This window comes from Lichenostomus cassidix, chromosome 4, assembly GCF_008360975.1.
Source record: "Lichenostomus cassidix isolate B80296 chromosome 4, HeHo_3.0, whole genome shotgun sequence".
In the NCBI taxonomy this organism is placed as follows: domain Eukaryota; kingdom Metazoa; phylum Chordata; class Aves; order Passeriformes; family Meliphagidae; genus Lichenostomus; species Lichenostomus cassidix.
In genome coordinates, this window is record NC_139484.1 from 1,116,268 (window position 1) to 1,143,281 (window position 27,014).

The window sequence follows — 27,014 nt, forward strand, 5'->3', positions numbered from 1 at the left end:
TTACAAGAGATTGTGTCGAAGGTGCTGAAACATCCTCACCTCTCTTCCCAAATACCTGACTTCTTCCTAAGGGCCTTCTTCCCCATTTTTCTTCCCCACTAATTGTCCATGTGTGGTTTTGTTTGTGTACTTTGCAGGGGAGGCAAAAGGAAGAAAAATGGGAACGGGGGAGCGTAGCTCCCTTCCCACCCTGACCTACACTCCTCACTATATGAAGGGCATTGCATTATCTAGAGCAGCTCGGGGAGAAGGGGGCAGGAGCTGAGGCACGGCAGGTGGAAGAGTATAGGTGGCTAAATTACCACAATTAAGTATAATTTGCTGCTGCACATATTTGAAAGTTAAAGCTGTCTCCCTGAAAGGAGAGAAAAGTGTTTAGCAAAGCTCAGGGACTGGGTTTTCATTTATGATAGGAGATGACAAAAAGGAGTGGGAAAATATATCAGTAAATTTGTGATTAGTTGAGAAATCCTACACTAGGAAAATCAAGATTTTCTGGGAATTTATTCTTCTGAGTAGTTTTGGCAGAAAAAAGTGACACAATCTTTTGGAATGTCAAAACTAATAATTTTTAACTTCAAAAAAATATTAAAGGATAACTGTAATAAAAGACAAAGGAATGAAGGTTGTAATAATCATCATGGAGATGGTCTCTGTTTAGCTGCTACCTTCCAGGTTACAATCGTTTCTCAAGTTGTGGAAGATGCAGCTTCACAAACCTGTGGAGTGCACTCTGTGGCTGCATCTACACTGACAGCACTTGTGAACATTGCTGGAATAACTACAGATGCATCAAATCTGCAGGAGAAGATGTGTAGAGCAATTCGGGTGATGTGGAGAGCCTGGCTGTTCACACTGGGAACCAGTCAGGTGACTTTTGCTTCTGACTAGCTCAGGTCTGGCACTTGGACAGCCTCCGTTAGCACCCAGAATGCAACAGTAGTGCTCTTAAGTAGACTTTGCTGTTCCGTTCCATGCACTCCGGGGTTCTGGGATGCACACTCTGGTAGGTGGCACCTGGCAGGTTACCAGTTAGGAGGTGCACTCATCCCGTGAGTGAAGGCAGTGCAGGTTGTAGATCTGCTCAATCACGTCCAAAAAGCAGGGGGCTGCAGCCCATGATGCTTCAAGCTGGGAGCAGACACTGTGTTGCTGTATTTGGGTGGTTACAAAACTGTACTTCTGCACCTACAAACTTGGCCTGGCTCCGTCAACCTGATCAAGTGAGGGCAGGGGACTCAAGGGTGGCTCTGTGACAGCCTTCTTTGTGAATGTTCAAGTCCCACTACCCAGAACACAGAGAGAGATGAGGAAGCCATGCAGCAGCCTGAAGCTGACTGATCAGTAACTTGCAGTACAGAACATTGCTGTCACTTGCTTTAGTCACACACCACTGCTGCTCCCACCTGGAGGTGCCAGAGCCATGAGGCGGCACAGAGAAGGCTGTGGCTGGCTCCAGCCAGAGCATGGCTTCACCTCCTCGGGTGATTCTTGACCCTTCCTGGAGGGCTGTGAAGATGGTGAAGGGCCCTGAGGGGAAGCAGTATGAGGAATGGCTGAGGTCACTTGGTCTGTTCAACCTGGAGGAGACTGAGGGGAGACCTCATAGCAGTTACAGATTCCTCATGAGGAAGAAGAGGGGCAGGCACTGATCTCTGTAGTGACCAGCGACAGGACCCAAGGGAATGGCCCAAAATTGTGTTGGGGAAGTTTAGGTTGGAGATGAAGAAAAGAATACTTCCCCCAGAGGGTGGTTGGGCACTGGAAGAGGCTCCCCAAGGAAGTGGTCACAGCACCAGCCTGACAGATTCAAGAAGTGTTGTGATAATGCTTTCAGGCACATGGTGTGACTCTTGGGGACGTCCTGTGCAAGGCCAGGAGTTGGACTTGGTGATGATCCTTGTGGGTCCCTTCCAACTCAGAATATGCTGTGACCCTTAGCAGGGTATGAAACCTGATCCCTGCCTAGACTTGAACTGCGCGGATGAGCGACCTCTCCTAAGTCACAGGGAGGAGAGGACCCCGCAGCGACAGAGACGGTTTCCGTCTCCCGGTTGCCCGGCCGCAAGCAGCTCCCGCAAGCTCGATGGGATACCAGCGGATCCCAGGGCGCTACTTCCCAGGCTCGGCGCGGGTGGACGGGAGGGTCCCCGCAGCGCCCCCAGCGGTAGCGGTGCGTGCTGCTCAGTCCGCGCCGTCCCCGCCGCGAGAGGGAGTAAGTCTCGCGAGCGCGGGCTCGCGGCGCGGCTCGCGCGCTGGTTGGCGGCTCCCGCTGGGACGGAGCGGGCCTCGCTTCCTCCGCCGGCCGGTCTCCAAGAACCCGGACCCGCAGGCCGCCGCCTCCCGCTCTGCCGCTGGGATCCCGGCTGCCGCCCGCCCCTGTCCGCAGCCCGCCAGCCGCCAGCTCGAGCCTCGGCAGAGCGCCGACTCCTCGCGGCGGGGATCATGTCCGCCGGGCAGCCGCCGCCGCCGCAGCCGGACGAGCCGCCCGCGCCGCCGCTGCCGCCGGGCGCCAATACTGGCGAGGCCGCGGGGACTGGGCCGCCGTGCGCTGCCGGCCTGACCGGGGGCGACATCAAGATGGAGGTGAGTAGGCTTGGCCCGGCGGGGCCCCTCCCGCTCCCCCGGCGGCAGGTAGGACACCCCAGGCCGCGTGGGGCTGCGGGAGACAATGGAAGAGCGGCCGCGGGGTCGCACTTGGCAAAGCCGGGCCGCGCTCCCTCCCGCCGGGAGCGCGGCCCGGCTGGGTTGGGGTGTCAGGGGGGTTCCATCTTTCCGTGCCTGCTCCCCGCGGCGCAGGAGCCCGGGAGTCGCGCTCTTCTTTCCGCCGGGACACGGGGAAGGCAACGCTGCGGCCGGGTCACGCTGCTTGTTTGTTTTCCAAGCGGGGCGGCGGGAGCCCCGCGCGCATCCGCAGGCTTTCCCTCCGATCCTGCCTCCAGGAGACCCTGCCCAGCCTTTGCGCTTCCTGCTCCAGTGGCGAGCCAGCCCGGCTGCTAAAAAGCACGAGACGTTTGTCTGCTGACGTGCTTCAAAACTTTCTCTTTTTTTGGATGAGGTGGGCAAGACGGTGCGAGGGTTGTTGGAGGGGTTGTTTTGGCAACAGGTGCGTATATCCCAGAAATTTCAAGGGGTTGGAAGTGATTGGCTGGAGATGCTAATTCTATCGCAGCATTGTTTCTTTAATGATAGCAGGAAAATGGTCGGTTCTGCTTTCAGCTCTGGGTGTTTTGTAGTCTGAGTCACGCTGGGCTGCCCAACCTACTTGAAGTAAATAAATTTGCAAATGCCATGTTTTTCGGATGAGCAAGTAGCCAGAGCACTGTGGGAAATAAATCCTGCTCGAACCTGCAGAAATAGGGCAATTCTGGACTGGAGTTAATCGTGTGGAGGCTGAGAAACACGTGCTCTCGAGGAGCCCGTGTGCGAGGGCTATGTCTGTGCTGCCAAGTCAGTTCCTTTTTTCCTTGGGAAGAGATTGCCTGGCATACAGTGACGTTTAAGTTGAAATGCCTTCTTTGATAAATTGCTTTCTCTGGTCTCTAGCTTAATTGCAGGGTTTTGTCATCTGTGCAGCAGATGATGAGCTCAGATGGCCTTGCTGCTCTGCTGCTGTGCTTTCCAGGTTATGCGTTGCAGGAGAGAGGGGAATTTCGAACAGAAGTTCCAACGATCCTCTGCTTGTGCTCACTTAGTGTTGGCTCAGTCCAGTGAGGGATGAGTAAGAGGATTTGGTTATGACTTCAGAAGCGCTTTAGCAATAACTTCTTATGCTCAATTCTTTATATTTTGACTAGGGAACAAAACATTTGTGTTAGGATTTTTCTGTTTCCACATGCCTCACCTGCCAGAGGTTTCTGAGGAAATACCCACCCACGAACATCCCGTTTCTTGCCAGCCTTTGTTTCATTTGTTTCTTTTCCTCTTCCTTTGTTCTGTATTGGCCAGTAAAGACTGAATTTAACTCAATTCTTACCTGGCTCGATTAAACAGATGGTTAATAAACAGTTGAAAGCGTCTCATTTGTTTCATTTTCCCACTCTTTCAAGCGTTATTTTGTAATATGTTACCTTAGCATTGTTTATCAGGGAAGGATCATCTCACTGCTTTTAGTTTTAACAACAGAAGATGAATGTACATATGGGAGATGATGTAGAAAGTTAACCTAATAACAGGAGAGACAAGGATAAAAAGCCCTGCTCTGGAAGAGTAATTGAAGGCAGTATGTTAAGGATTTGGCAGGAAGGGAATAAGGGAGGACTGAGCCCTCCCAGCCAACTGGTTTTTCTGTTGTTAGTAGTACTGTGGGTGATAAACATTTGATTTAGTAATAGGGGAAAAATACAGTTTACTAAATATCTCCTCAGCTTTCAGGAAAAAACTGCAGCCTGGATTCTTGTTTAGATTTGTTCCTTTAATACAGAATGATGGCAGATTGGGATAATCTGGCAAAAGGAAAAAACCTTGAAATTACTCTTGCTCCAGGCCTGGACCTGGTGCTTGCACAGTCCTGCCTTGAGCTAGTTTCAGGGGAGTTGGCTCAGCACCCTAGAAGTGGCATTCTGAGCTCCTGGACCACAGCTGTCTCCCTCATTCACGTTGATGTGATGCTTTAATGATGGAACTAAATTATATTACACAGACCCAGCTCTGTCCCTTACCCTGTGGCAGGGATCTTTGGTCCATCTCCAGGTAATTGTGTAGGAAATAATAGAAAGCTGACTACTGTCTATCCACATCAGGTGCCGCAGCCAGCTTTTGCTGCTTTGATACAATGTGAAACAAGATTATTCTCCTTTGCATGGGTTTCTTCTCTTTTTCAGAAATATTTCTTTTTAACTCTTTTTCATCTCAGGAGTCTTTTGATGATGCATCTCTGGCGAAACAAAAAGAAATCCAGGAAACAGATCCTACATATGAAGAGAAAATGGTATGTCATATTTGGGACTGTGTACAGCTATTCAGTATTTATGCAGTTGCTTGAAATACACCTGAGTCTTCTGTTTGTTTGTTTGAAATACCTTAACTGGATTCATAAAGTTTTGTCCAGGTATTAAAAAATATTTAAGTATTTAAACAAAATACAAACAAAAAAATAGCCAGAAAAATGTTGCTTGGACCCGTCTTTCCAGCATTTTAAAGTTATCTGTAGAGAGTCCATCCTGTAGGCAAGGGGGATTAAAAATAATTGAGCATTCAGTTTCTCAGTCAGAAATGGAAAGATTCTTTAGGAATCTCTTCGTGAAGCTTTAGTGAAAGTCCTCAGGTTTTTGAAGATGGATGGTGATTCTGTGCTTCACAGGTTGGAAAGGAGAAAACTTCCTATTTTCCTTTTATGTTTTATAATATAGAGTCTGTTTACATTTTATGTGTAAGAGATGGAGTTGCCCATTCCTCACCATCTCATCACGGTTTCTTTCTCTGTTCCTCCCTGTTTGCCTTTCTTCCTGTTTGTAATTCCTGTGTCTGTGACTCCATGTGGAGTTTCTTCATAGGAAAGTGAAACTGATTCTTATAATTAGGTGCTTCCTGTGTTATTTCTTCTTGCCACTGAAAATAACCCAGTCATCTTCTGCATATTTCTTTATGCTACTTTCTGGCAAACTGAAGGAAGTGAACTTGGAATTGTCTCCTTTAGTCTGTATACAGACACAGTAACAAGGGCAATTGTATTTTACAGATGCACTGAAAAAGAAAATGGGAGAAGTGTCTCTGTTGTTAGAAGATAGCAACAGAGTACAGCCTCAGGATAGCAGAGCACAGCCCGTTCTTTTCTCTGTTCTGTCTAAAAGACACAGATAATGTTGGTTAGTCCCTTGAAAGAATATCCTTAAGTGCAGTGAAAGCAAGTGTGGGGATATGTGTGCAGGGCCAAAACTTGCAGAAGATTCCTCACTAAAATTTTAGAACAAGGAACTTTCTGCAGTGCAGTCTGTATCTCTTCTACTCCTCTTTTGTATAGACAGTAAAACAGGAACTTAAAAATAAAGGTCAGCAATTTGGATAGTAGTGAGGTCTTACCTAGTTTAAACCTCGGAAACTGTTACAAAGTGAAAAACAAAACGTACAAAGAATAGACAGCAAAACTTAAATTTAGTGGATGTGGATTATAGCTGTGTCATTCAAGCTTAAAATATAGAGTGAGTCTGAGTCCTCTGTGGTAAATCAAAATCTCTTTTGTGGTCTCTTTATTCTCTAGCACTTTGTCTTCCTGTCTCTTACATAGTGCAGGATCTGCTCTAAGGAGGGGACCACTCACAGAGCTGCCATTGCTCTTGGAGAAGTCTGGAACACATGTTCCTTTTTACTAACAAAACTGACTTCCTGTAGCTGTGCTGCACGTTGCTAAATACCAGGTTATGCTGTGGCGGCTGGCGCAATGTCAGAGTGGTTACTGTTAGCCTTGGAGCTGTTTTTGGCTTGTTTGTCTGTTCAAAGTTTTGGTGTGGCCTTGGCATGGTGTGTTGATTCCAAATGGAACCCGTCTCAAAGAAGCTGAACCTTTCAGATACTAATGTTATCTGCTGTAATCCTTTGTGCACAGCAGAAACAGCAACTGCTATCAAAGGGGGGAGCTTGGCGAGTTAGGCTGAGCGTATCTAAGGTCTCTGCTACTGAAATAGATGTTCTGGCTTGTAGCTATGAGCTTCTCTGCCCTCACTGCCCCCTTTGATGCCAGCTCTGTTGCTTATCTGACAGCCCAGGGAGGTGATGTATCTCACTGAGCAGGCAGGGCACCAGTGCGCTAGAGAGCAGTTGTTGCCAAGTTGGTAAGAGATGAATGAGTACTATGAAGAATCCTGTGTGTGATGGGTGGGGGGAAATTCTGGGAGTGGGACTATCACTTTTGATAGGAGAAATTTGTTAAAGGGACTCTGGTCTATCTAGTGAGACTTGTGCAATCTTTGTGCCAAAGTCAGATTTCAGTCTTGGCACAGCTCTGTCATGCAGCTTTGGTCTTGCTGTGTAGCAAAGATGAGCCTTGGCCCCAAAAAAGAGTATTGAATCTGTCAGTAGCAGGTATATTGATGTTAGTCATCTCTGCTTTGGTGTTGTAGTGATGTGTATAAAGTAATGTGAATCTATATTTTTAAAGTATTTGTTTGCTTTTTCTTCTGAGTGAATACATACTGGAATGTCTCACAGTTGCTCCGTTTAATTTTCCCTTGTTACCAGCAAACAGACAGAGCAAACAGATTTGAGTATCTGTTGAAGCAGACTGAACTCTTTGCTCACTTCATTCAGCCTGCTGCTCAGAAAACTCCAACTTCACCTTTAAAAATGAAACCTGGACGTCCACGAATAAAAAAGGACGAGAAACAGAATTTACTGTCGGCTGGCGAGTGAGTGATGACACATAGGCAAACTTGTACTATAATTAAGATTTTTTTTATTGTACTTTAGAAGTGGAAGTTAAACTTGCTAAACTTTTGTCCTGTGTCAGTGTGTGTGCCTTTTTTTTTCAACCACCCACCTGTAAGTTGAGGATTGTTTAAGAATTCTGAGTTACAAGAGATTTGTGTTGATGCTAAAGCTTTCAAGCATGAAGAAAATTAGGGGCAGAAAAGTAAAGCAGTCATGGCTCTAAATTATAAGAGCTCATAGAGAACATCAGTATGCAACATCTTGCAGGCAGCTTGAAAATTTTAAATCTTGAATTTTGGATTGCCTTCATTGCAGCTTGTATGGCTGCAGTGTTTGGCAGGTGCAGCAGAGCTTAAATACAATGTTGGTCCCTGTCTTGTAGTTAAAGGCCAGTACTGATGCTTACATTGATCCCTTTCCAGTCACTTCACACTGATACTTGAGCCTGCTGAACGTGAATTCTAATGAAGAAACTTGCTAGAAACTTCTTTGGGTGTTTGCATTCTGTATTGCAATGACATTCGATTTTATTTCACAGCCATTTGATGTCTTTTCAGTGTATCCAGAAACTTACTACTTTCTTGGACTTTTCCAGCTATCGGCACCGTAGAACAGAGCAGGAAGAGGATGAGGAGCTGTTAACAGAAAGCTCCAAAACAACAAACGTCTGCACTCGATTTGAAGAATCTCCGTCATGTGTGTTTCCTTTTTTTTTTTTTCCTGTTTTTTTCTTCAATGTTTAAAATTAACTTGATTTTTGTCCTCCATAAGGATAATGAATTAATTTGCGGGGACAGGAGAAAAAGGAAAAAAATCCAACAATGATCTAATGGGACAAAATGTATTATTGAGGAACTGCTTATTTTCAGTCAGGCTGGAAAGATGGTCCAGTGAGTAATCCAGTTGTCTGGATTGTCAGTAATCCATTGTCCCTTAGTAATCCAGTTGCTATATTTCAGTTACTAGGAAAGAGTTTTTAAGTCATCTTACAATTTTTACAAATGTAACCTATATTCTGATACAATTTAAAGGACCTTACAGCTTCCAGTTCATTTAATGGAATTCAATAGTCTGTTGTTTTAATGTTTGACTTTTCTGATTTGGAGAGTCGTGACAGTTAGAATTTCTAAGTGCTTTGGGTTCTTGCAGAAAACAAAGCTGTTGCAGCAACTTGCAGAAACAAAATTAACATGTTTCTGTCTCCAGTCTGCACTGTCCTTGAATTTATTACATGAATTCGTTACTTGATTTTGTTCTGTAGCTTTGATAATAACTATTAATTAGCAGCCAACAGGTGGTGAAATTTTTCCTAAGTTTTTGTATATCTTTTAGTTTATTCTTTGATGTCTTTCAGATGTGAAGTGGGGAAAGCTGCGTGATTACCAGATCCGAGGACTGAACTGGCTCATTTCTCTCTATGAAAATGGCATCAATGGCATCCTGGCAGATGAAATGGTATGCACAGAGCCTTTGTTTAGGATCACTTAAGAGCACATGCAGTGAAATGCCATTTTAGTCTAGCTGTATGTGTATGTATGGGAGTTTTAATAGCACAAAATGCAATATATAATTTGCCAAATCTTATTTTTGTAGTTTGTTTAAAGTCACTAATTTTAAAAGTGTCGAAGGTATCTTAATTTAAGTAAATTGTGAAGACGGGTGTCAAAGATAGACGTATGGAAAGGGAATCTGTCAACCTTTAGGACCATGAAGTTGGTGGAGGGGAGTTGTTCCACAGAATGACGTGTCCTCTCTTTTTCTCTCTAAATTGCAGGTGGTTTTTTTATGGTATTCTCAAGCTGCCCTTGTGAGGAGAGTGTCATATATGAAAAGAGCAACAAATGTGGGAGCACTTCCTGTTTTTAGGGCCACACGTAGATACCAGGATATAAGTGTCTTATATGGGCTGATCTCCACAGAAGAGTTACAGCAGTGGGAATTTTCTGGGGAAAATGGTGCAAAGATAGATGTAGCTAGAGAGTAGTGTTAAAATTTCTCATACACCATGACAGTGGGCATTTCAGTTAGCACTGGCCATAGTAGCTTTTACTTCTGTTTTTATTCTTTTCCCCGAAAAGACAAAGGATGAATGCAGCAGAAGAAATTGTAGTAGTTTCACAGGCAGATGTTTTTGCCCCTTTAAAAAATTTCAATTTATCTCATTTTGATAAGGAATATGTAAGAAAAATCTAAATCTAATTCATTTCAGTATATTGCATTTCCCATATCTTGTAACTTCTGTGTAATAAAATTTCTTCAAGCTAAGCTGGAGACAAATGAGTTTAAATTACTGTTTAGTAAATTGCTTCATTTTTAAATACAGCAAGGATTTTCTTAAACATACATGCTTATGAATAGAGGTAGGGATTTTGTTGGCTGAGTACAGTTCTAAGTGGAGCAGGCTTGTTTTAATGAAAACACCTGGGAAGCTTTATGAGTCCTTGGATGAGTGGTATTCCAAAATCCATCTTGTGTTGAAAACATTAAATATTAATAATCTTTTTTTTTTTTAATTCTCAGGTATTAATCCTTTTGAAGTTATTAATACTTTTCACACAGCTTTTAAACACTTTTCCATATCTTGTACCAAAGGCATTTTGGCTATTTTGAAGACAAAGACTTGAATTTTAGAAACAAAAATTACTTGTGCTGATGAGTTTTGGGGTTTTTAATGCCAGTGCATTTGAATAATAATATTTTTGAATTATTTAAATTGTAGGAATGATCTGGTTTTTCTCATTTTCCTCAGCTTTTTTGGTTAAAATTGTATGTTGATGATACAATGTTTTAACAGAAGCTCAGTATTTGTTTTGTTCTTTGACATATGCAGTTTTTAACGCTTGTTTGGCTCCCTCCTCACATTAACTGATGTAATTTCTGGCCTGTGAAAGCCTCCTTTTAAAAGTTAATAACTTAATTACTATTATAAAACATTAATATTATCATATTGATAATATATATTATGGCAGTACTGTTATTAATATTAATGATAAATTAATTGAATGAATTAAAAATTCTTAAGGGTTCTTAATTTGTTCACTTTATTTCAAGTTTAGGAGAATACCTAAGTCCAATATGTAAAGTTTGACCTCTAAATAACCTGAGTACACCATAGTCTGAAAAACAAAGTTTTATGAAATAATGTTCCCTTTTACTTTTAACAATGTGTGTTACTTAAAAGGTAAGGCAAAACAAAGTTCATAATCCAAGGTTTGAAAATGTTACTCTTGCTACTTTGTTTTAATAAGATGTGGGAAGCCACACAAGCCTTTCCTAACCAAGACTTTGATACCCTTTTTGTGTCTCACTTATTTGTTCAGGCTGCTGTGCCTTCCTGCTGTACTCAGAGCTCCCTCTTGGGTTTTCTTAAAGGTATTTTCTGAGAGGTTTTCTTTTTTCTAACACTTTAATGCGTCTTACAGGGTCTTGGGAAGACGCTGCAAACCATTTCTCTTCTTGGCTATATGAAACACTACAGAAACATTCCTGGGCCTCACATGGTGTTAGTTCCTAAGTCCACTCTGCAGAACTGGATGAATGAATTCAAGAGATGGGTACCTACACTTCGAGCAGTTTGTTTGATTGGTGACAAAGACCAGCGAGTAAGTTTGGTTTTTCTTGTGTATTCCTGTGTAAATCCAGCATGTGATCTTGCTGTCCTTTCCCTTTCCTTCCCTGGGAAGGATATTACTTGGATTTGTAGTGGTTTAAGACATACAATGCTGCCTACCTGGGATATAACCAGCACAAAATTCATGTGTGTGTTGCCCAGCTATTGCCTCATCACTTTATGTTCATAATTTCTTGTTCAAAGATTTGCTGCCTCCTTTTATGAAAGCAGGACACTGTGTAGACTAGCAAAGCCCCATGAGTCTTACAACAGGAAAATTGTAACAGTGCTACAGTGTTCTTTTTGCTGTAGATTTGACAAAGTAACTAGCTGTCACCTTGTTATCTAGGCTGCCTTTGTGAGAGATGTGCTTTTGCCTGGAGAATGGGATGTCTGTGTAACATCATATGAAATGCTTATCAAAGAGAAGTCAGTATTCAAAAAGTTCAACTGGAGATACCTTGTTATAGATGAAGCCCACAGGATTAAAAATGAAAAATCAAAGGTAATTTATTTTACACAGAGAGAGATTTGTGTGGGTTATAAGGTGGTGGGGGGGGCTAATAAGGTTTTTGTATTTGCTCATGTCTCAATGTCCTTCAGTTATCAGAAATTGTGAGGGAATTCAAGACTACAAACCGGCTGCTATTAACTGGAACTCCACTTCAGAACAACTTACATGAGCTCTGGGCACTTCTCAACTTCCTTTTGCCAGATGTCTTTAACTCAGCTGAAGTAAGTCTTCATTTCTGCTAATCAAATTAATTTTGCTAGTTTTACAGATTTAAAAATAGACCTGCATGTGTATAGTTAGGAGTGCAGTTACTGATAAATGATAGAGTGACTGTTAGAAATGTTTGTGTTCTAGAGCCTTTCATAAAAATTGACAAAATAGTGTAATTTGGTTTTTTTACTTACTGCTTACATGAGTTGTATTTGTTCACCATTGTGATTCCATCCCACCTTGGAGGATGGCAAGTAAGGATGGCTTCCTTGTAAGGAAGCCTCTTACAAACTGATGGTTTTGTTTATACAGGATTTTGATTCATGGTTTGATACAAACAACTGTCTAGGGGATCAAAAATTGGTGGAGCGCCTTCATATGGTGAGTCCTTATGCTTTTTGTGCAAGTGTTACATTTACTTAAGTAAAATCCTTAGCAATTCTTCTAATGCTTCTTGTGATAGAATATTAAGATAAGAGAGATTATTCCAGAAACTTTCAGTCAAGCAAAATAAAGTGAAAGGACACAGAACCATATTTTGACCTAATCTTTGAGTCTTCTAAAGAAAGCACATGTATATCCCATGTATAGCAAATAATCTCTCCGTTTAGGTTTTTCAGATTGTCTAATAATAGGTCTGGTATTTGAGCTTCTGTGATAGAGAATATCTGCTCTGTCTTTTGTCTGTTGACCTGATCAGTGTTTCAGTTTCCAAACTGCATTTAATGATAAACCTCTTGCAGGTGCTGCGGCCATTCCTTCTCCGTCGCATCAAGGCTGATGTGGAGAAAAGCTTGCCTCCAAAGAAGGAAGTTAAAATTTATGTGGGCCTCAGCAAAATGCAGCGAGAATGGTAATTAATGCATGTACTTGACTGGGCTGCAGTTAAGGCTCACAAGGAATGTGCTGTCTGTGACTTGAAGGTTGTGTGGAACTTGTTTTAATTCTGTCTAGTGTACTTGCAATTTATACGTATTTCTTTGAGACACTGCTGTGATGACAAAACCATGCATGTCAAGGAGGGTTACCTAATGAAATGTGGGAAGGGTAAGCTTTTGACTGTATTTGTTGCTGAAAGACAGACAAAATTCATTTTAGAATGAACAGAAGGTTTTTTCCTTCTTTGCTGTAGGTATACCCGAATCCTGATGAAGGATATAGATATCCTGAACTCGGCTGGGAAGCTGGACAAGATGAGACTGTTGAACATCCTGATGCAGCTGCGGAAATGCTGCAATCACCCATACCTCTTTGATGGAGCAGAACCTGGCCCACCTTACACAACAGACATGCATTTGGTCACTAACAGTGGCAAAATGGTAGTTCTGGACAAATTGCTACCTAAGTTGAAAGAGCAAGGTATGCATCTCATTTCTGGGGTTTGGAGAGTTTTTTGGTTCAGTGATGTTTCTGTGTATCTTGAGCAAAAACCAGCACACTTTAGCCAGGATTATTGTTGATTTTCAGTATGGTACCAGCTTGGATCAATAATCTGTTATGGCCTTTTGTGCTGAAGTGGTTTGATTTCTTTTTTTTTTCCTTCGTTTTCATCTGAGCTAAGCTGAGACCACAGAAACATAATTTGACTGGTACTTTAATTTTTCTTTCTTAGTGTTATTAGCTATTTGAAATAGAATTGTGTAGTATTTTAGTCATACCTTTGATTTTCCCTGAAGGGCCATTTCAAATTCAGAGCCCTCATGTAGGGTTAAAGTCAGATCCTTTGTGAAATGTTCTTTGTTTCTTGCTGGATGTGGTTTTGTGCAGCAGCTGAAGTTTTTCATTGTATTCTGTAAACACTCAGACGTAGGGGGAGCTCTTCAGTTGTTTTAAAGTTATTTCTTTGTTGGGACAAAGCTCTGAAATGCTTTACTGTAAAACTCACTTGCCACAGAGTTTTTGACTCGGGAATAAATTTTTAACTCATTTGAGTATGCTTACTGAAGTAACTTTGCTAAAGGAGTTGGAGGTAAGTTTGTGAATGGGGACACTTAGCAGAAAATAAAAACCGTATCCAAACCTCAGCCTTCAGTAATATAAAGAAAACCTGTACTTTGTATGTAGGTATCATCCAAGGAGCTGCGACCATATAACTCAAGACCAAGAACCAAACAATTCAGTGGTTACTGTGCTTTTTTTGAGCTTGTTTTTTTCCTGCTTTGAGGCTTATTGAAGAGGTGTTGTAATTAGTACTGGCCTGGTCTCAAATCAAATTACCATCTTAAAAAAAGGAGTTAATTATTAGCCCTTGAGTCCAAAGGACAAAAACACATGAGGAGAAAGTAGGGGGAAGTAGAAACTTCGTTATATCCTGTGATTGACTTCAATTTCTCCAGTAGACTGGAAATGGTTGTGCATAAATTACTGAACATTTACAGAATTTTTTTTTCAAGTTGTTCTTGGCAGGTAGGTAAAATGGCAAGTCTCTAAGAAGAACTCACTTTATTTCTAGACATCTGGAATCCAAACCAATAACTGCAAATTTTTATTCTTTCTACTTGATGATGTTTTTCTAGTTGTGTTACCATCTTACTCTGCTGTGTCTGGGAATATTTTGTTGAGGAGGACAACACAAAACCAAAGGGAAAAGGCAGCCATACACAGGGACATATCAGAGTAAGGCAAACATGTTCCATAGCATGTTCCATTGCTGCAAGAGCAGCAGCTGCAGGTTGTGTACTGCTGCATTGTAGTTTGGGGTCTGAAATTTGAACTACTTTTCTTCTTAGTCCACAGAACTGCCCTCCTTCCTTTTCTAGTAGTGCAGACTCACAGAGTTTGTTAGCTCTTATGTTTTGGTGAAAGCAGAAGAAACCTTTCTACCCAAACAGGCTCGAGGGTTCTTATCTTCAGTCAGATGACAAGAGTCCTAGATATCTTGGAAGATTACTGTATGTGGAGGAATTATGAATATTGCAGACTGGATGGACAAACTCCTCACAATGAGCGACAGGTATTTACAATTTTAAGTATTGTATTGAAGTAAAAATACTACTTGTAAAACATTTTGTTGGACTGATATGTTCTTTTCATTTATTTAGGCTTCCATTAATGCATTCAACGATCCTGACAGCTCAAAATTTGTGTTCATGTTGAGCACACGAGCAGGAGGACTTGGAATCAATCTGGCTACTGCTGATGTTGTAATTCTCTATGATTCAGACTGGAATCCACAAGTAGACCTCCAGGCTATGGTAAAATTCCAGATGGAAATTTTGGGTTATTTTCTCTCTCACAGAACTTTGCTAGAAACATGCACTTCCAAAAGAAATTGGTATTTTCTCATTTTAGCACAGGAGTAGGATTTGTGAGACCGATTTTCAGTTCAAGTGCAGCCTTCCGCTGTGTGGAACCATTAGTCCTTAGTCACATTTGGGCTATACAATGTTTTATGCGGTGGGAAATGCTGAATGTATGCTACACCTCTTAATATCAATGAAAATAGCCTACTTGATTTAAAGAAATTAAATAAATCTAGGTCGTTAATCCCAAAGCTATAAGGCTTTAAAGCTTTACTGTTGCAGGGAGTGGAGGTGAAAATGAGAAGATGGAAAAGTTGACTTTTCAAAACTTTTCAAAAACTGCTTTTATGGTGATGGTAATTGAAGGAGCTCCTTTGGGCAGCTATCTTTAATTTTTTTTAAGGTAGATTTGCATGTATCTCCATCCTTCAAACATGTCAAGGACATTAGTGACCTCCTAAGAAAGCAATGCTGTTTAAAAACTGCCAGTGTTTTATTTTTTAACAAATGAGGCCTTTCAGTGACAAGTCTTGGAAATGTCTTTAATTATTTCAGTTAACCTTTAGGGTCTTAAGTATTCTGGCAAAAATTACTTCAAAAGAATGATGTAACTGATGTCTTAGAAGCTGAAGTGAGACGGTTCCAGCTACCACTACAGGTGTATATTGAGAATACTAATTCTCACAGTGGTTCATGTTTTGCTAGTCAGGAGAGGCAGAGTATTGTATTTGTCTTGAAAGATTCATGGATTGCGAAGGATTTTGAGAAAGGCAGATTTTGGTCAGTACAGAGATGATTTCTTCATGCTCTGATTTTACAGACGGTTGCTTAAGGTCAGGAGCATCCAAGAGCGAGTCTTCTCCCCCGTGTGATTTAACAAAAAAACCCAAAACATGCTATTGTAGCTATGACACATAGAGACAGACTCATTGTCAATGTTATTGAAAAAAGCCCCCAAAGCATGCAATGTAGATAAAAATGTACTATCTTGGGTAGCCACAGATAGATGTAAAGATTTAAGTAACCTATGCTGTTCTATTTTGTAAATTAGTGTGCTGGAAATGCTGAAAACCTTAAGACTAATTATGTAGTCATGCTGGAAAACAAATACTGAATCTTTTGTTACTGTTTTGGTCAGGATCGAGCACACAGAATTGGGCAAACCAAGACTGTCCGGGTGTTCAGGTTTATTACAGACAATACAGTGGAGGAAAGGATAGTGGAGCGTGCGGAAATGAAACTCCGCCTTGATTCCATAGTCATCCAGCAAGGCAAGTATATGAAGGCACTTTGTATCTAGTATGCAATTCTCTTCTTTTCCCCTTGTAAAGCATGGTGGAATCAGCCAGTAAGAACCAGTGGGAATGTTGCTTTTTCCTCAGCTGAGCTCTGAAAAGAGGGTGCAAAGGCTTCATCCACTTGAAAATTTATTTTGCTGTAGGAGTAAGCATTTTCTCACTAACCTTTTGCTTACCTCCCTAGCAGTACATGCATAAAAGCGGATATAGTCAGATTTGGTTTTTTAAAGCACTCAGCTTCTCCTTTAAACTGGGGAAATGAATGCCTCTCCTTTTTCTAATAGATGGAGAAAAGTAATGTAACTATGGTTGACTTGCTTGGAATCAGTACCATATAGCTTTTATGTGGAAATATAACAGGGAGAAAAATCATGTATTGCTCCTTCCATGACATAAACTCTTTAGTTAGTTGCTATCCTCAAGCATTTTTATCTTTAGGAAGATTGGTGGATCAAAACCTGAATAAACTTGGAAAGGATGAAATGCTGCAAATGATCAGACATGGAGCAACACACGTGTTTGCTTCAAAGGACAGTGAGATTACAGATGAAGATATTGATCACATTTTGGAAAGAGGGGCAAAGAAGGTGAGAAGGTTTGAAAAGGGGAAGCCCATGTGTAGATTTAAATGTGATGACAAGATAGTGTGTCTCTGGATGATAAGTTGGTTCCAAGCTGGAGAGAAAAGGGGTTTTGCTGTGGAGGGTTTTCGTGTTGCTCAATCGTGGTTTTTTTCTGATGCTGTCAATAAGATGTTTTCTTGTCAAGTAGCTTCTAGAATGGCTCCTCTTCTTTCTGGCAATGGGATGTTTTAAAATGAAGGACCTTTCAGAGTGGCTCCTTTCTGGGAATGAGGTGTTTAATAATGATGTGCTTTCCAAAATGGCTCCCGTTCTATCTGGGAATGAGATGTTAAATAATGAATTACCATCCAAATGGCTACTGTTCTTTTCTGTGTCCCCCGTCCAAGACTGCGGAAATGAATGAAAAACTTTCAAAGATGGGTGAAAGCTCCCTTAGGAATTTTACTATGGATACTGAATCTAGCGTGTATAATTTTGAAGGGGAAGACTACAGAGAAAAACAGAAGGTAATGTTTTAAGTTTCTTTTGGAGAAACGCATTAAATCGCATGTTTTAATCATACTTATTTAAGAGGTGTTGGGTAAAATACAGTGCCGTCTATGATAGTAGTTTAAATAAAAGTAGTTATAACACTAAAAATGAAGTAGATGTAGATCTAATGTTATATAAAACTTGTAGCAGGTCTGATGATTTTGCGATACTTAATTTTTGGTTTTTGGGGTGGTGGGTTTTGTTTTTATAGTTGGCATTTACAGAGTGGATTGAACCACCTAAACGAGAAAGAAAAGCCAATTATGCTGTGGATGCTTACTTTAGAGAGGCTCTTCGAGTCAGTGAACCAAAAGCACCCAAGGTGAGTTGACTAACAAAAAGCTGTGAGCAACAGCTTTAAGTAAGTCTTTAGTCATACAAACTGCTCTGTTCACTTTCGTAAAGTGGAGAGACTATTTAAATTTAGAAAAAATTTCCAGAGGACTTGAGACTTCTGTGAGGAAAAAAAGTAAGAACAGGATGAAATTTGCAAAGCAGCTGTAAGTTTTCCTTACCTGTGGAAGATTTCCTTGTTTAAATAAGGAAATCACACCATCAACATGTGTGATTTTTTCCCCAGCCACCTCCTCCTCCTCCTCCCAAAAGAACTCTCTTCCCCTACTCTCACTGGTCTTTTACTTTTAGAGTCCTTCATGGTGGTTGTTACCTCTTGCGTGGTGTGACTGTGGTTTTTTTCCCCCAAGACAGTGCATTTTTGTAACAATAAAGTTTTTTGTTTGCTCATAAACTTCAATCAGTTCCAACAAGGAAGCAGATTCTGGATGTGAAAGGGGGTCAAGAGCAAACTTTGTGTTTCAGGCTCCACGGCCTCCAAAACAGCCAAATGTACAGGACTTCCAGTTCTTTCCTCCTCGCCTGTTTGAACTACTGGAAAAAGAGATTCTCTACTACAGGAAAACAATTGGCTACAAGGTAACTGAAGAATTTCCTTGACTAGAGGGATGGAGTGCACCTCTCTTAAGAGGAGAGGCTGAGAGTTCGGGTTGTTCAGTGTGGAGAAGGCTCTGGGATGGCCCGATTGCAGCCTTTCAGTACTTGAAGGGGGCTTATGTGAAAGCTGGAGAGATACTTTTTACACAAGAATGGCCTTAAACTGACAGAGGGCAGGTTTAGATGGGATATTGGGAAGAAATTCTTCACTGTGAGGGTGGTGAGGCACTGGCACAGGTTGCCCAGAGAAGCTGTGGGTGCCCCATCCCTGGAAATGTTCAAGGCCAGGTTGGACAAGGCTTTGAGCAGCCTGGTCGAAGTAGAAGATGTCCCTGCCCATGGCAGGGGGCTGGAAATGAGATGATCTTTAAGGTCCAGTCCCTTTTATGTGATTCTAAATTCACACATTGGAACATTTTACTGCAACAGTAGGGAAGTATGTACTTTTCCAGCCTTTCACAATAATTTAAATGGAATAAAATCGTGTTCAGCTGAAGAAATTATTGGTCATATTAACAGAAAAGTGACGATTAGCAATTATCTGTGAAAAATCAATTCAGTTTTACAAAATGCAAAACCTTTCAGGTACCTCGCAATCCTGATCTCCCAAATGCAGCCCAAACACAAAAGGAAGAGCAGCTTAAGATTGATGAGGCTGAACCTCTTAATGATGAAGAGCTAGAAGAAAAAGAGAAGCTTCTAACCCAGGTATTGTTGGGTCTCCAGTGAGACTGAAATCACCTAAAACTTGTTTTGTGTTTTACAGCATTATGGAAACATTTCTTGGTCACTGATTCACATGTGCCACAGTTAACACAACTGCAAATTTTAGTTCTGACTGAAAAGAGTTTTAGCATTAGGGTTATCATAGGCCTGGATATCTTTGAGGAATGTGCACCAAATTAGCGCACTTGGATTCTCCTGAATCCTAGTCTGGCATTGACTGTAGACTGTGATGTCCGTCCAGACCGTGGGACCTTCCAGACTGGCTGTAGAGCTGGGTGTGCTGCATTCCACATTATTTAATGCGTATCTTCTGCCTCAGTTTCACACCCATATGGAAGTGAACCCTGGAGTCTGAATGGTCAGTTTTTCTAAACTCCATCTGGTAGTGGATAGTGCCCCCCTCTAAAAGAGGCTATGAGCTGAATAGGTATATAATTAGGAAGCATGTATATTTAAATAATTTAAAACAGGCTAATACCCAATACGCCTTATTTGGGTATTGTACTTACACACTGTATTTTGGCAGGGGATCGGAATTACAGGACAGGATTTATTGCTCATAGTCATGAGCTGGAACAGCTCACTGTGGAGACACCACACAGAGACATCACAGAGGTCAGGAATCGGTACAGTGCAGTAAGCTGTGGCTAAATCACAACATGGCTGTCAGAGCTTGCTAATTCCAGCCACTTGTAAAAGTTATTAAAGTGAATGAAAATATGAAATGAACCTACTTTGGCAGCTCGTTGCTTCAGCAGTGCTACTTTTGTCCCTGCTGAGTATCACCACCACAAGATAGACCTGAGGGAGAGTGACCTGGTACAATGGCTGAGGGTGTCTGTGAGGCACTTGGGGGGCCTTTTTGACAAAACAAAAACCATTATACATGCTGCTTGCTTCAGTTGAGCATTTTTTTTCTTAGAAAGCGATCCCATGCAGAGAATATCGGAAGGAGAGAAAAATTTTTCAGCTGAAAACTTACCAGAAATTACTAGATAACTAGAGAACTAGTGCTTATCACTATGCAGTATTTAAATGGAGAGACTACAGTGACTGCAGTATAAAAAGAGTTTTTCTACTAAATTAAACTGCAGAGAAAGAAAAGTTTTAGCACTGTTGGAATGGTGGAAGTGTTACAGGCAATTTAAAGAAACCTGTTGAATCAAATTTGGAGAGGGACAAATCCTGAGCCTCTGTGCAATGTTTCCTCTTGATTGCTGTACAGGGCTTCACTAACTGGAATAAGAGAGATTTCAACCAGTTCATCAAAGCCAATGAGAAGTGGGGCCGTGATGACATTGAAAATATAGCACGAGAAGTGGAAGGAAAAACCCCAGAGGAAGTAATTGAGTATTCAGGTAACTTAATTCTGTACTCAGCTCTGAGATTGTCTAACTCTGCTTGCCTAGTTGGAACTGCCTGTCAATACGGTAGCATAGCATCTTACTGCTGAGCATTTCTGACAGTGCTATTTAAGATTTTCAGGGTAGAATTCTACTAATGGAGTTCAGATCTACTGATCTAGATCTTACTATCTTTAGTGCCTGAGTAACTGAGGCTGTACTAAAATGCACATGTAAACTCTTGCTGAGCCAATTCACTATATCCTAAATCTAACTGGGTAGCACTGTCTTCAGTTCTTCCGAATTTTTGCAAAAGGAAATGCTGATAAACAATGCTTAGCTGGAGAGAGTTCCCTTTTTCTTGTATTCGCTAAACAGTAGTTAACCTTTACCATCTCCTCCTCAAGAGAGGACACGGTAAACATGATGGAACATATAGTAACCACTGGGTTTTGTAACCTGAGTCCACTTGGCTACTTACGTCTCACGTCCCAGAACTGTTTTCACTGTAGCATAGCTACAAGGTCTTGGCACTACATTTGTAAAGGTATAGAGCAGCTTGCAAACATGAAAAATTCTTACTTAAACACCTAGTTGTCCTTTAGGCACTTGCTTGTCTTTGGCCACTCAGTTGGCCTCTTGCTTCTCTCAGTAAACTGTATTGCTGTTACATCAGTTTCTATCTGAAGAGGCTTTTTTCCTATGAGGAGGCTGACACACAAAAATCTTTCTGGCCTGTATTGCACCTTATTTAAACTGAAGATTCCTATATCTACCCCCTCCAAAATAGCATTTGCAATACTGCAGCACATGATACTAGGAAGGGAAGGTTCCTTATCAGCTAAAGGCATATCTGTTGTTACGCAGCACTGAGCTCTGGTAACAGGAAGGAACAGCTAACATCCTTGTTTAAGATAAAACCCATGACTTCTACAATGCATAAGAAAGTAATCAATTTTTCTTTTCTTAGCTGTGTTCTGGGAAAGATGCAATGAACTCCAAGATATAGAGAAGATCATGGCTCAGATTGAAAGAGGAGAAGCCAGAATTCAGAGACGAATCAGCATAAAAAAGGCTCTTGATACCAAGGTGAGTTACTCTGTTGCCTGCTTTGTTTCCTGATGCCAGTGACGGAAGATGCAGGATGATGTCTGGCCAGTGCTGCTGATGTATGAAGACATGCTGGGCATGACTCTTTGCATAATGCTCAGGATTGCTTCCTATGGCTTTTCCATCCGACAGAAGTGCTTTGATGACAACCTTAGCTATGGCCCACCCTGGTTTTTGTAACAATCATCTGTATTACAGCACACAGTGCAGAGTGCTGTGTAAAAAACTCCTGGTAGTACAGGCTTTGGGAAGGAGCATAGTTCCTTCTGGACATGTGTAACTGAAAAGAGGAGAGAGAGAGGGATGGAGATGGAGAGAGGGAGAGAGAGAATTGGAGAGAGAGAGAGGGAGAGATGTGGGGAGAGAGAGAGAAACAGGGAGACAGGTAGAGAGAGGTGGAAAGAGGTAGAGGCAGAGAGAGAGAGAAAGAGACAGATAGGTAGAGATAGCAGGAGATAGAGGGAGCTAGAAACAGAGAGGAGAGAGACCTACCTGTTTTGAGCACTTAAAATGACATACTTGCCTAACAGGGCAGGCTTTTGTTCTTGTCTGTGTTTCATCAACTAACATTTGGCAGTGAACAGATCTGTAGTAAATTAAGATATTTTATCAGAATTTTGTCCCTCCTTCAGGTCTGCTGAGTTAGTTCTCTTCTAGGGAAGAAAAGTGTTGGGCTCAACAAACCAGGACACAACTGAACTGTGTGCTGCACTCTCATGTACCTTTTTACTCATACTCTGATTTTACCAGTTCCTGAGGATTTGTGTGTTCAAAAGGATTATTGCCATTTGAATTCTGACCAATCTTGCCTGTTTTCAAATGTAGTGGAAGTCTGCCATTAATCAAAAGATTAGAAAGCTGTTGTCTAAACCAGAACTTGCCAGTTTAGATAGCTTTGATAAATGCTCTGTCCTGAACCTATAGTCCTTTTCTTACGGTGACTTAGCATGAGAGATCATAAAAGATCCAATTTTCTGTCTTCATGTAATGTATTGCTTTCATACAAAAGACTTCCATGCTAATTCTGACCTATTTCTCTTAGCTTTATGTGGTCTTATTTGTTTTGTTCAGATTGGGAGATACAAAGCCCCTTTCCACCAACTAAGAATATCCTATGGTACTAATAAAGGGAAGAATTACACTGAAGAGGAGGATCGCTTTCTAATCTGTATGCTTCACAAATTAGGATTTGATAAAGAAAATGTCTATGATGAATTAAGACAATGTATCCGAAACTCGCCGCAATTCAGATTTGACTGGTTTCTCAAGTCCAGAACTGCAATGGTATATACATATACATATATATATATATATATATTCATTTTTTCTGTTCATGAATGCCTGTGACAATATGGTTATACCCCAGGCTAATTAAATAGCTGCTGAAATACTGAGGTAGGTGCATGGGAACAAGACATCACCTATTAATAACTTTGCAACAACTGTAGTGGGTGGCAAATGCAGTTAAACTAAAATGGGAGAAGTTTGAAATTCTAAGGTACCGTTTTCCAATTTGAGTTAAATGCAAGTGTGTTTTAAAAAGCAAACATCTGTGATTGAATCCATTCCTGTGAAACCAGCCAGTAAGTAAGTATCACGAAATATTTTATTCTTTGTTACTCTGACAAGATCCAGTGAAACACTTACCTTCACATCAGCATTTTTAATATTCTAATAGGAGTTCTACATCAAGTGGCTGCCTCAGGTATTGATTGAATATTTGTATAATGCAGGAGCTGCAAAGGAGGTGTAATACTTTAATCACTCTCATTGAAAGAGAAAACATGGAACTGGAAGAAAAGGAAAAAGCAGAAAAGAAGAAACGTGGACCAAAACCATCTTCGGTGAGATTTAAAAGGCATTTCTGTGAAAAAGCCCACTTGAAAACTGTTTTTCCCAAGTGTCTAGGACAAGTGATATCTAAAGTTACTTGAAACCAGCAACTTAGAGAGCAATGTTAAAAGCTGTCTAAAGTTCACACCGGTGTTCAGCTAGTACAGTTGAGGGTGTCAGATAAGGGAAAAAAGGTTCTTAAGTGTAGCTCACATGCTTTGCAGCAGATGAACTAGTTATGTTTTAGATCACTGGGTTGGTACATTGCATAGGTTTACCCTGGTAAATATACCAGACATGTGTCTGGCTTTTTGATTTATACAGTTTGTTAAATCATCCACAGATCTGTTTATAGATGGGCCTCTAGAACTAGACTTGGGAAAACAGTAAAAATGCTTGACAGCTCTCTGTGCTGACAAAATTCGAAGTATTGCTAATATGCGTGCCTGTTTTGTAAATATAATACCACCTTTACCCATTTTCATACCTCCATTTGTTGTTCAGGTTGTTGTTGCTTGGAGCTGTTGTATTGAAAACTTAGAAGCACAACTTACTTGGCAGATGTGCAGAAATCAGTCAAATTAATAGTGGTGGATTATTAAGTTTCTTAGATCTGTTCACAGAATATTTAAATGGATATTTAGAAGTTTGTTTTCACAAATGGGAAGCTTTATAACGTCCTTACTTGCTTTTATACACATTTTACCTCTGTGAGATTGTGCTCTTCCAGACTTGGAGAATAGAAAGCAACAAAAAAGATGTGCATATTTACCATATTCCACATTTACAATTTATCACATTTTAAAGCTGCTAAGGTGTAAATGTTCTCCATCTGCTTTGTCTTGAAACATATTGCCTGCTTACAACCTTTTTGTGTCACAATAACTCATAGTCAAATTTTACCTTGCAGGCACAGAAGCGCAAAACAGATGGTACTCCTGATGGGCGTGGGAGAAAAAAGAAGCTAAAGCTGTGAATGCAGAATTTTTTTAATCTCTAAATTTAAGAAGTAGTTCTTTAATTTACGGGTCTTCATAAGATGTACTGTATAATGCTTAACTATTTTAAAGAACATTGGGTTCATCTGTTTATTGAACTAGAACATAGTACTTAATTGTAGTTTCACTTTTTTAAATGCAACAGCTGTGCTGAATTTTTTTTACCATTAACACTTGAAGTAATAAATTGTCTTCATTTATTAATAAGGCTTCTTGTGATTTTTTTTTTCATTAATTTTTCCTCTTGAATACATATTTATTTAGTCATCCCCCAGTTTGTTTCCTCTTAGGGTGTTGTGAACATGATCAATAGAACTGTTTAGTGGTGTTTTCTTGGCACAAGCCACTACTCAAACTCCATTTCTGGAAATTTTGTGGCTCTGACTTTACTGAAAATAATTTTGCTATACAAATAGGTTCAGTTCTTTGAAATTTTTACCTGGCTGGTTATTTACCTAAAGAACAATGATTGGAACAAAACTGTAACACTTTCTGCTTGAAATCAGTCAGAAGAAAGGTTGGTTGCTCATGCTGAGTTCTGTACTTCATAAGAATGCCCGAAGCATGGCAGAATTGGGTCTGTTGGCAAACAACCACGAAGTCAGAACAGAAAACGTGACAATTAGGGAAACAACCCTCTTCTCTCACCCACTCATCTGTGGTAAATGCAGAGAGCAGGTCTTGACTGGAGTGAAATGAACTGGTGGTCACTCCAGCTGTGCACAGCTGTAATTAGCAATCCTCACTCTGCTCTGAGCTAGTCAAACAGTGCCGTGCATGAGTGATCCCTACATTGTCCCTTGCTGGTGCTGTATCTGGCACGGATTGACCGAGATGCCATCATCTAATGCAGCATATTTTTGGGATTTACTAGGAAAACAAGCCGAAACAGAGCAAGTGCTCCTAATCTCTGTCCCGATTTGGCCTGTTAAGGACACATATCTAAAGGCAGCAGTTTTGTGTAAACAGAAATGATGAAAAGACAGCTTTGCTGGGGAGTCCCAGGTGTGGATTTCCTGTACACTAGCACAGTTCCTACTGGCACAGGACACGAGTTTCTATTTGCCAATGACTGATTTGCAAACACCAGCTGAGAACAGGCTGAGTAACCACACTTAGCTCTTCAAAAAGTCTAACGTGATACGTGTTAGCAGGGTTACCAGCTAGTCCACAGCACGTTACAAGTTAAATTGGCATGGTAGCTCTAGAAATCAGTTTGCTAACATTTAGCATACCCTAAAGGAAAACACCTTAATGTTGAAGCCTTCCTAGAAAAGCATAAGTTTTCACCAAACAAACCCCAGCCAAGTATCGTCAAAAAATTCTAAACCAAAACAAATGATGATAATTTGTTTTAAACTAGTCTAAATTAAAACTTCTACAGGAAGCAGAAGGGAAAGATTTATTAAGCGGCTAAGTAGCACTTCGTTAGTAATGATTGTCAAATGTCCACATGCACTAAATGAAGGGAACTAAACCTTAATCTCCCAATGCCATCCTACAACTTAGAGAAAATCGATTTTCTTTCAGTAAGTAAAACAAGTAAAATACTTTGCTAGTAGATTATTCAAGTGTTTCCCCAGTGTCATATGGAAAAAATAAGCTGCCTTTTTATAAGTATTTTCTTGTATTTTGATGCTATTAACAAGCATACAGTCTGCAATTATTGTATTATATGGGAAAGCAGTCATAGTTACTGTCCTGAAGTGCTAGAGTCTGTTTAAGGATATTTGAAAGCACTTAAAGCATTGACACATTCTTCTGGTATGGCCTTACACTACTGTTATTCTCACTGACGACAAGCCATCTTCTTGCAGATTAGCTGCAACTACAGCATTACCTGTGTGAGTTTCCTCTCCATATGGCTGGGATCCTCATTAAAATTTGAGACAACTCTGCCACCTTAAAAAAACCACACAAACATGTAGAAAGCCCCAACAAAACAGAAACCCCCATCAGGCTCATTTACTATCAACTGGAAAACACCAAGTATCAGATTCATCCACATGGAGGTCCCAGATCTGCTGCCAAATACGTCTTAAGTCAGTGGCAGAAAGAGGCACTTGAAGATAGAATTGATCTTTCCTTAGGGCAGATTGCTGAATTAGAGCAGATAGAACATGGTCTTAGAGAGCTTGTTTCTCCTGAGTGTGAATGCAGAAAGGCTATTGCATTTATCTAACAAAACACTAGTCTAATTTGCGCAAAACCTCCAGGAGACCCAAAAGAGACTTTGGAAATTTGAATTAATCTGATTTAAAGCAGGATGCATGATTCTCTCCTTTTATTTCATATCATACACACACCAATCACTTTTTCTTTTGAGTTCCAAGAAAATCAAGTCTAATTCTTTAGGTTTTTTCCTAAAGGTAAAAAGGCTGCCAGGATGCAAAAACGCCTTTTACCATCCCATGCATGCTTTGTTTACATACCAGGATCTGTAATCTGCACAAGAGGGAGGGTGAGTCAGCCAGGCATCCATCCCAGACATGCATCCCTATTCCTGGTGGTCTGGGCTATACTTGGGCACTGCCCCAGGGCAAAGCAACATCTCAGTATTGCAGCTGAAGGAGTCACAGAGGTTCTGAACTGGGTCCATCATCACTCACCCACAGATTTCAGATCCTGGTAAAGCAGATTAACACCTTTTACATTTCACCAGTCAACCTAAAATTATTGAATGAAGTTGTTACCAAGCT

At 40.9% G+C, this 27,014-nt stretch overlaps 1 protein-coding gene across 2 annotated transcripts; it reads left to right on the top strand.

The window, feature by feature from the left end:
- Positions 1-2,249: 2,249 nt before the first annotated feature.
- On the top strand, positions 2,250-24,522 carry SMARCA5 (SNF2 related chromatin remodeling ATPase 5). Of its 2 annotated transcripts, XM_085057512.1 has the most exons (24): positions 2,251-2,586; positions 4,856-4,930; positions 7,177-7,343; positions 7,961-8,061; positions 8,720-8,820; positions 10,788-10,967; positions 11,325-11,480; positions 11,579-11,710; positions 12,012-12,080; positions 12,443-12,552; positions 12,832-13,058; positions 14,531-14,652; positions 14,741-14,893; positions 16,080-16,216; positions 16,682-16,826; positions 17,210-17,329; positions 17,566-17,676; positions 18,174-18,287; positions 18,891-19,013; positions 20,257-20,389; positions 21,345-21,463; positions 22,556-22,768; positions 23,218-23,328; positions 24,228-24,522. In XM_085057512.1, the coding sequence occupies exons 1-24, from the start codon at positions 2,446-2,448 to the stop codon at positions 24,291-24,293; spliced, it is 3,126 nt and encodes a 1,041-aa protein (XP_084913638.1). In that variant the 5' UTR covers positions 2,251-2,445; the 3' UTR covers positions 24,294-24,522. The 2 variants fall into 2 exon arrangements, with proteins under 2 accessions (XP_084913640.1, XP_084913638.1); XM_085057514.1 differs by lacking the exon at positions 22,556-22,768 and having other exon boundaries at positions 2,250-2,586.
- Positions 24,523-27,014: the final 2,492 nt, after the last annotated feature.

Bases quoted from the DNA above. Each gene is read 5' to 3' on its own strand.
- SMARCA5 (XM_085057512.1), top strand. From the start codon at position 2,446: ATGTCCGCCGGGCAGCCGCCGCCGCCGCAGCCGGACGAGCCGCCCGCG. The intron at 2,587-4,855 runs GTGAGTAGGCTT...TTTTCATCTCAG, and splicing joins GGGGCGACATCAAGATGGAG to GAGTCTTTTGATGATGCATC. The intron at 11,711-12,011 runs GTAAGTCTTCAT...TTGTTTATACAG, and splicing joins ATGTCTTTAACTCAGCTGAA to GATTTTGATTCATGGTTTGA.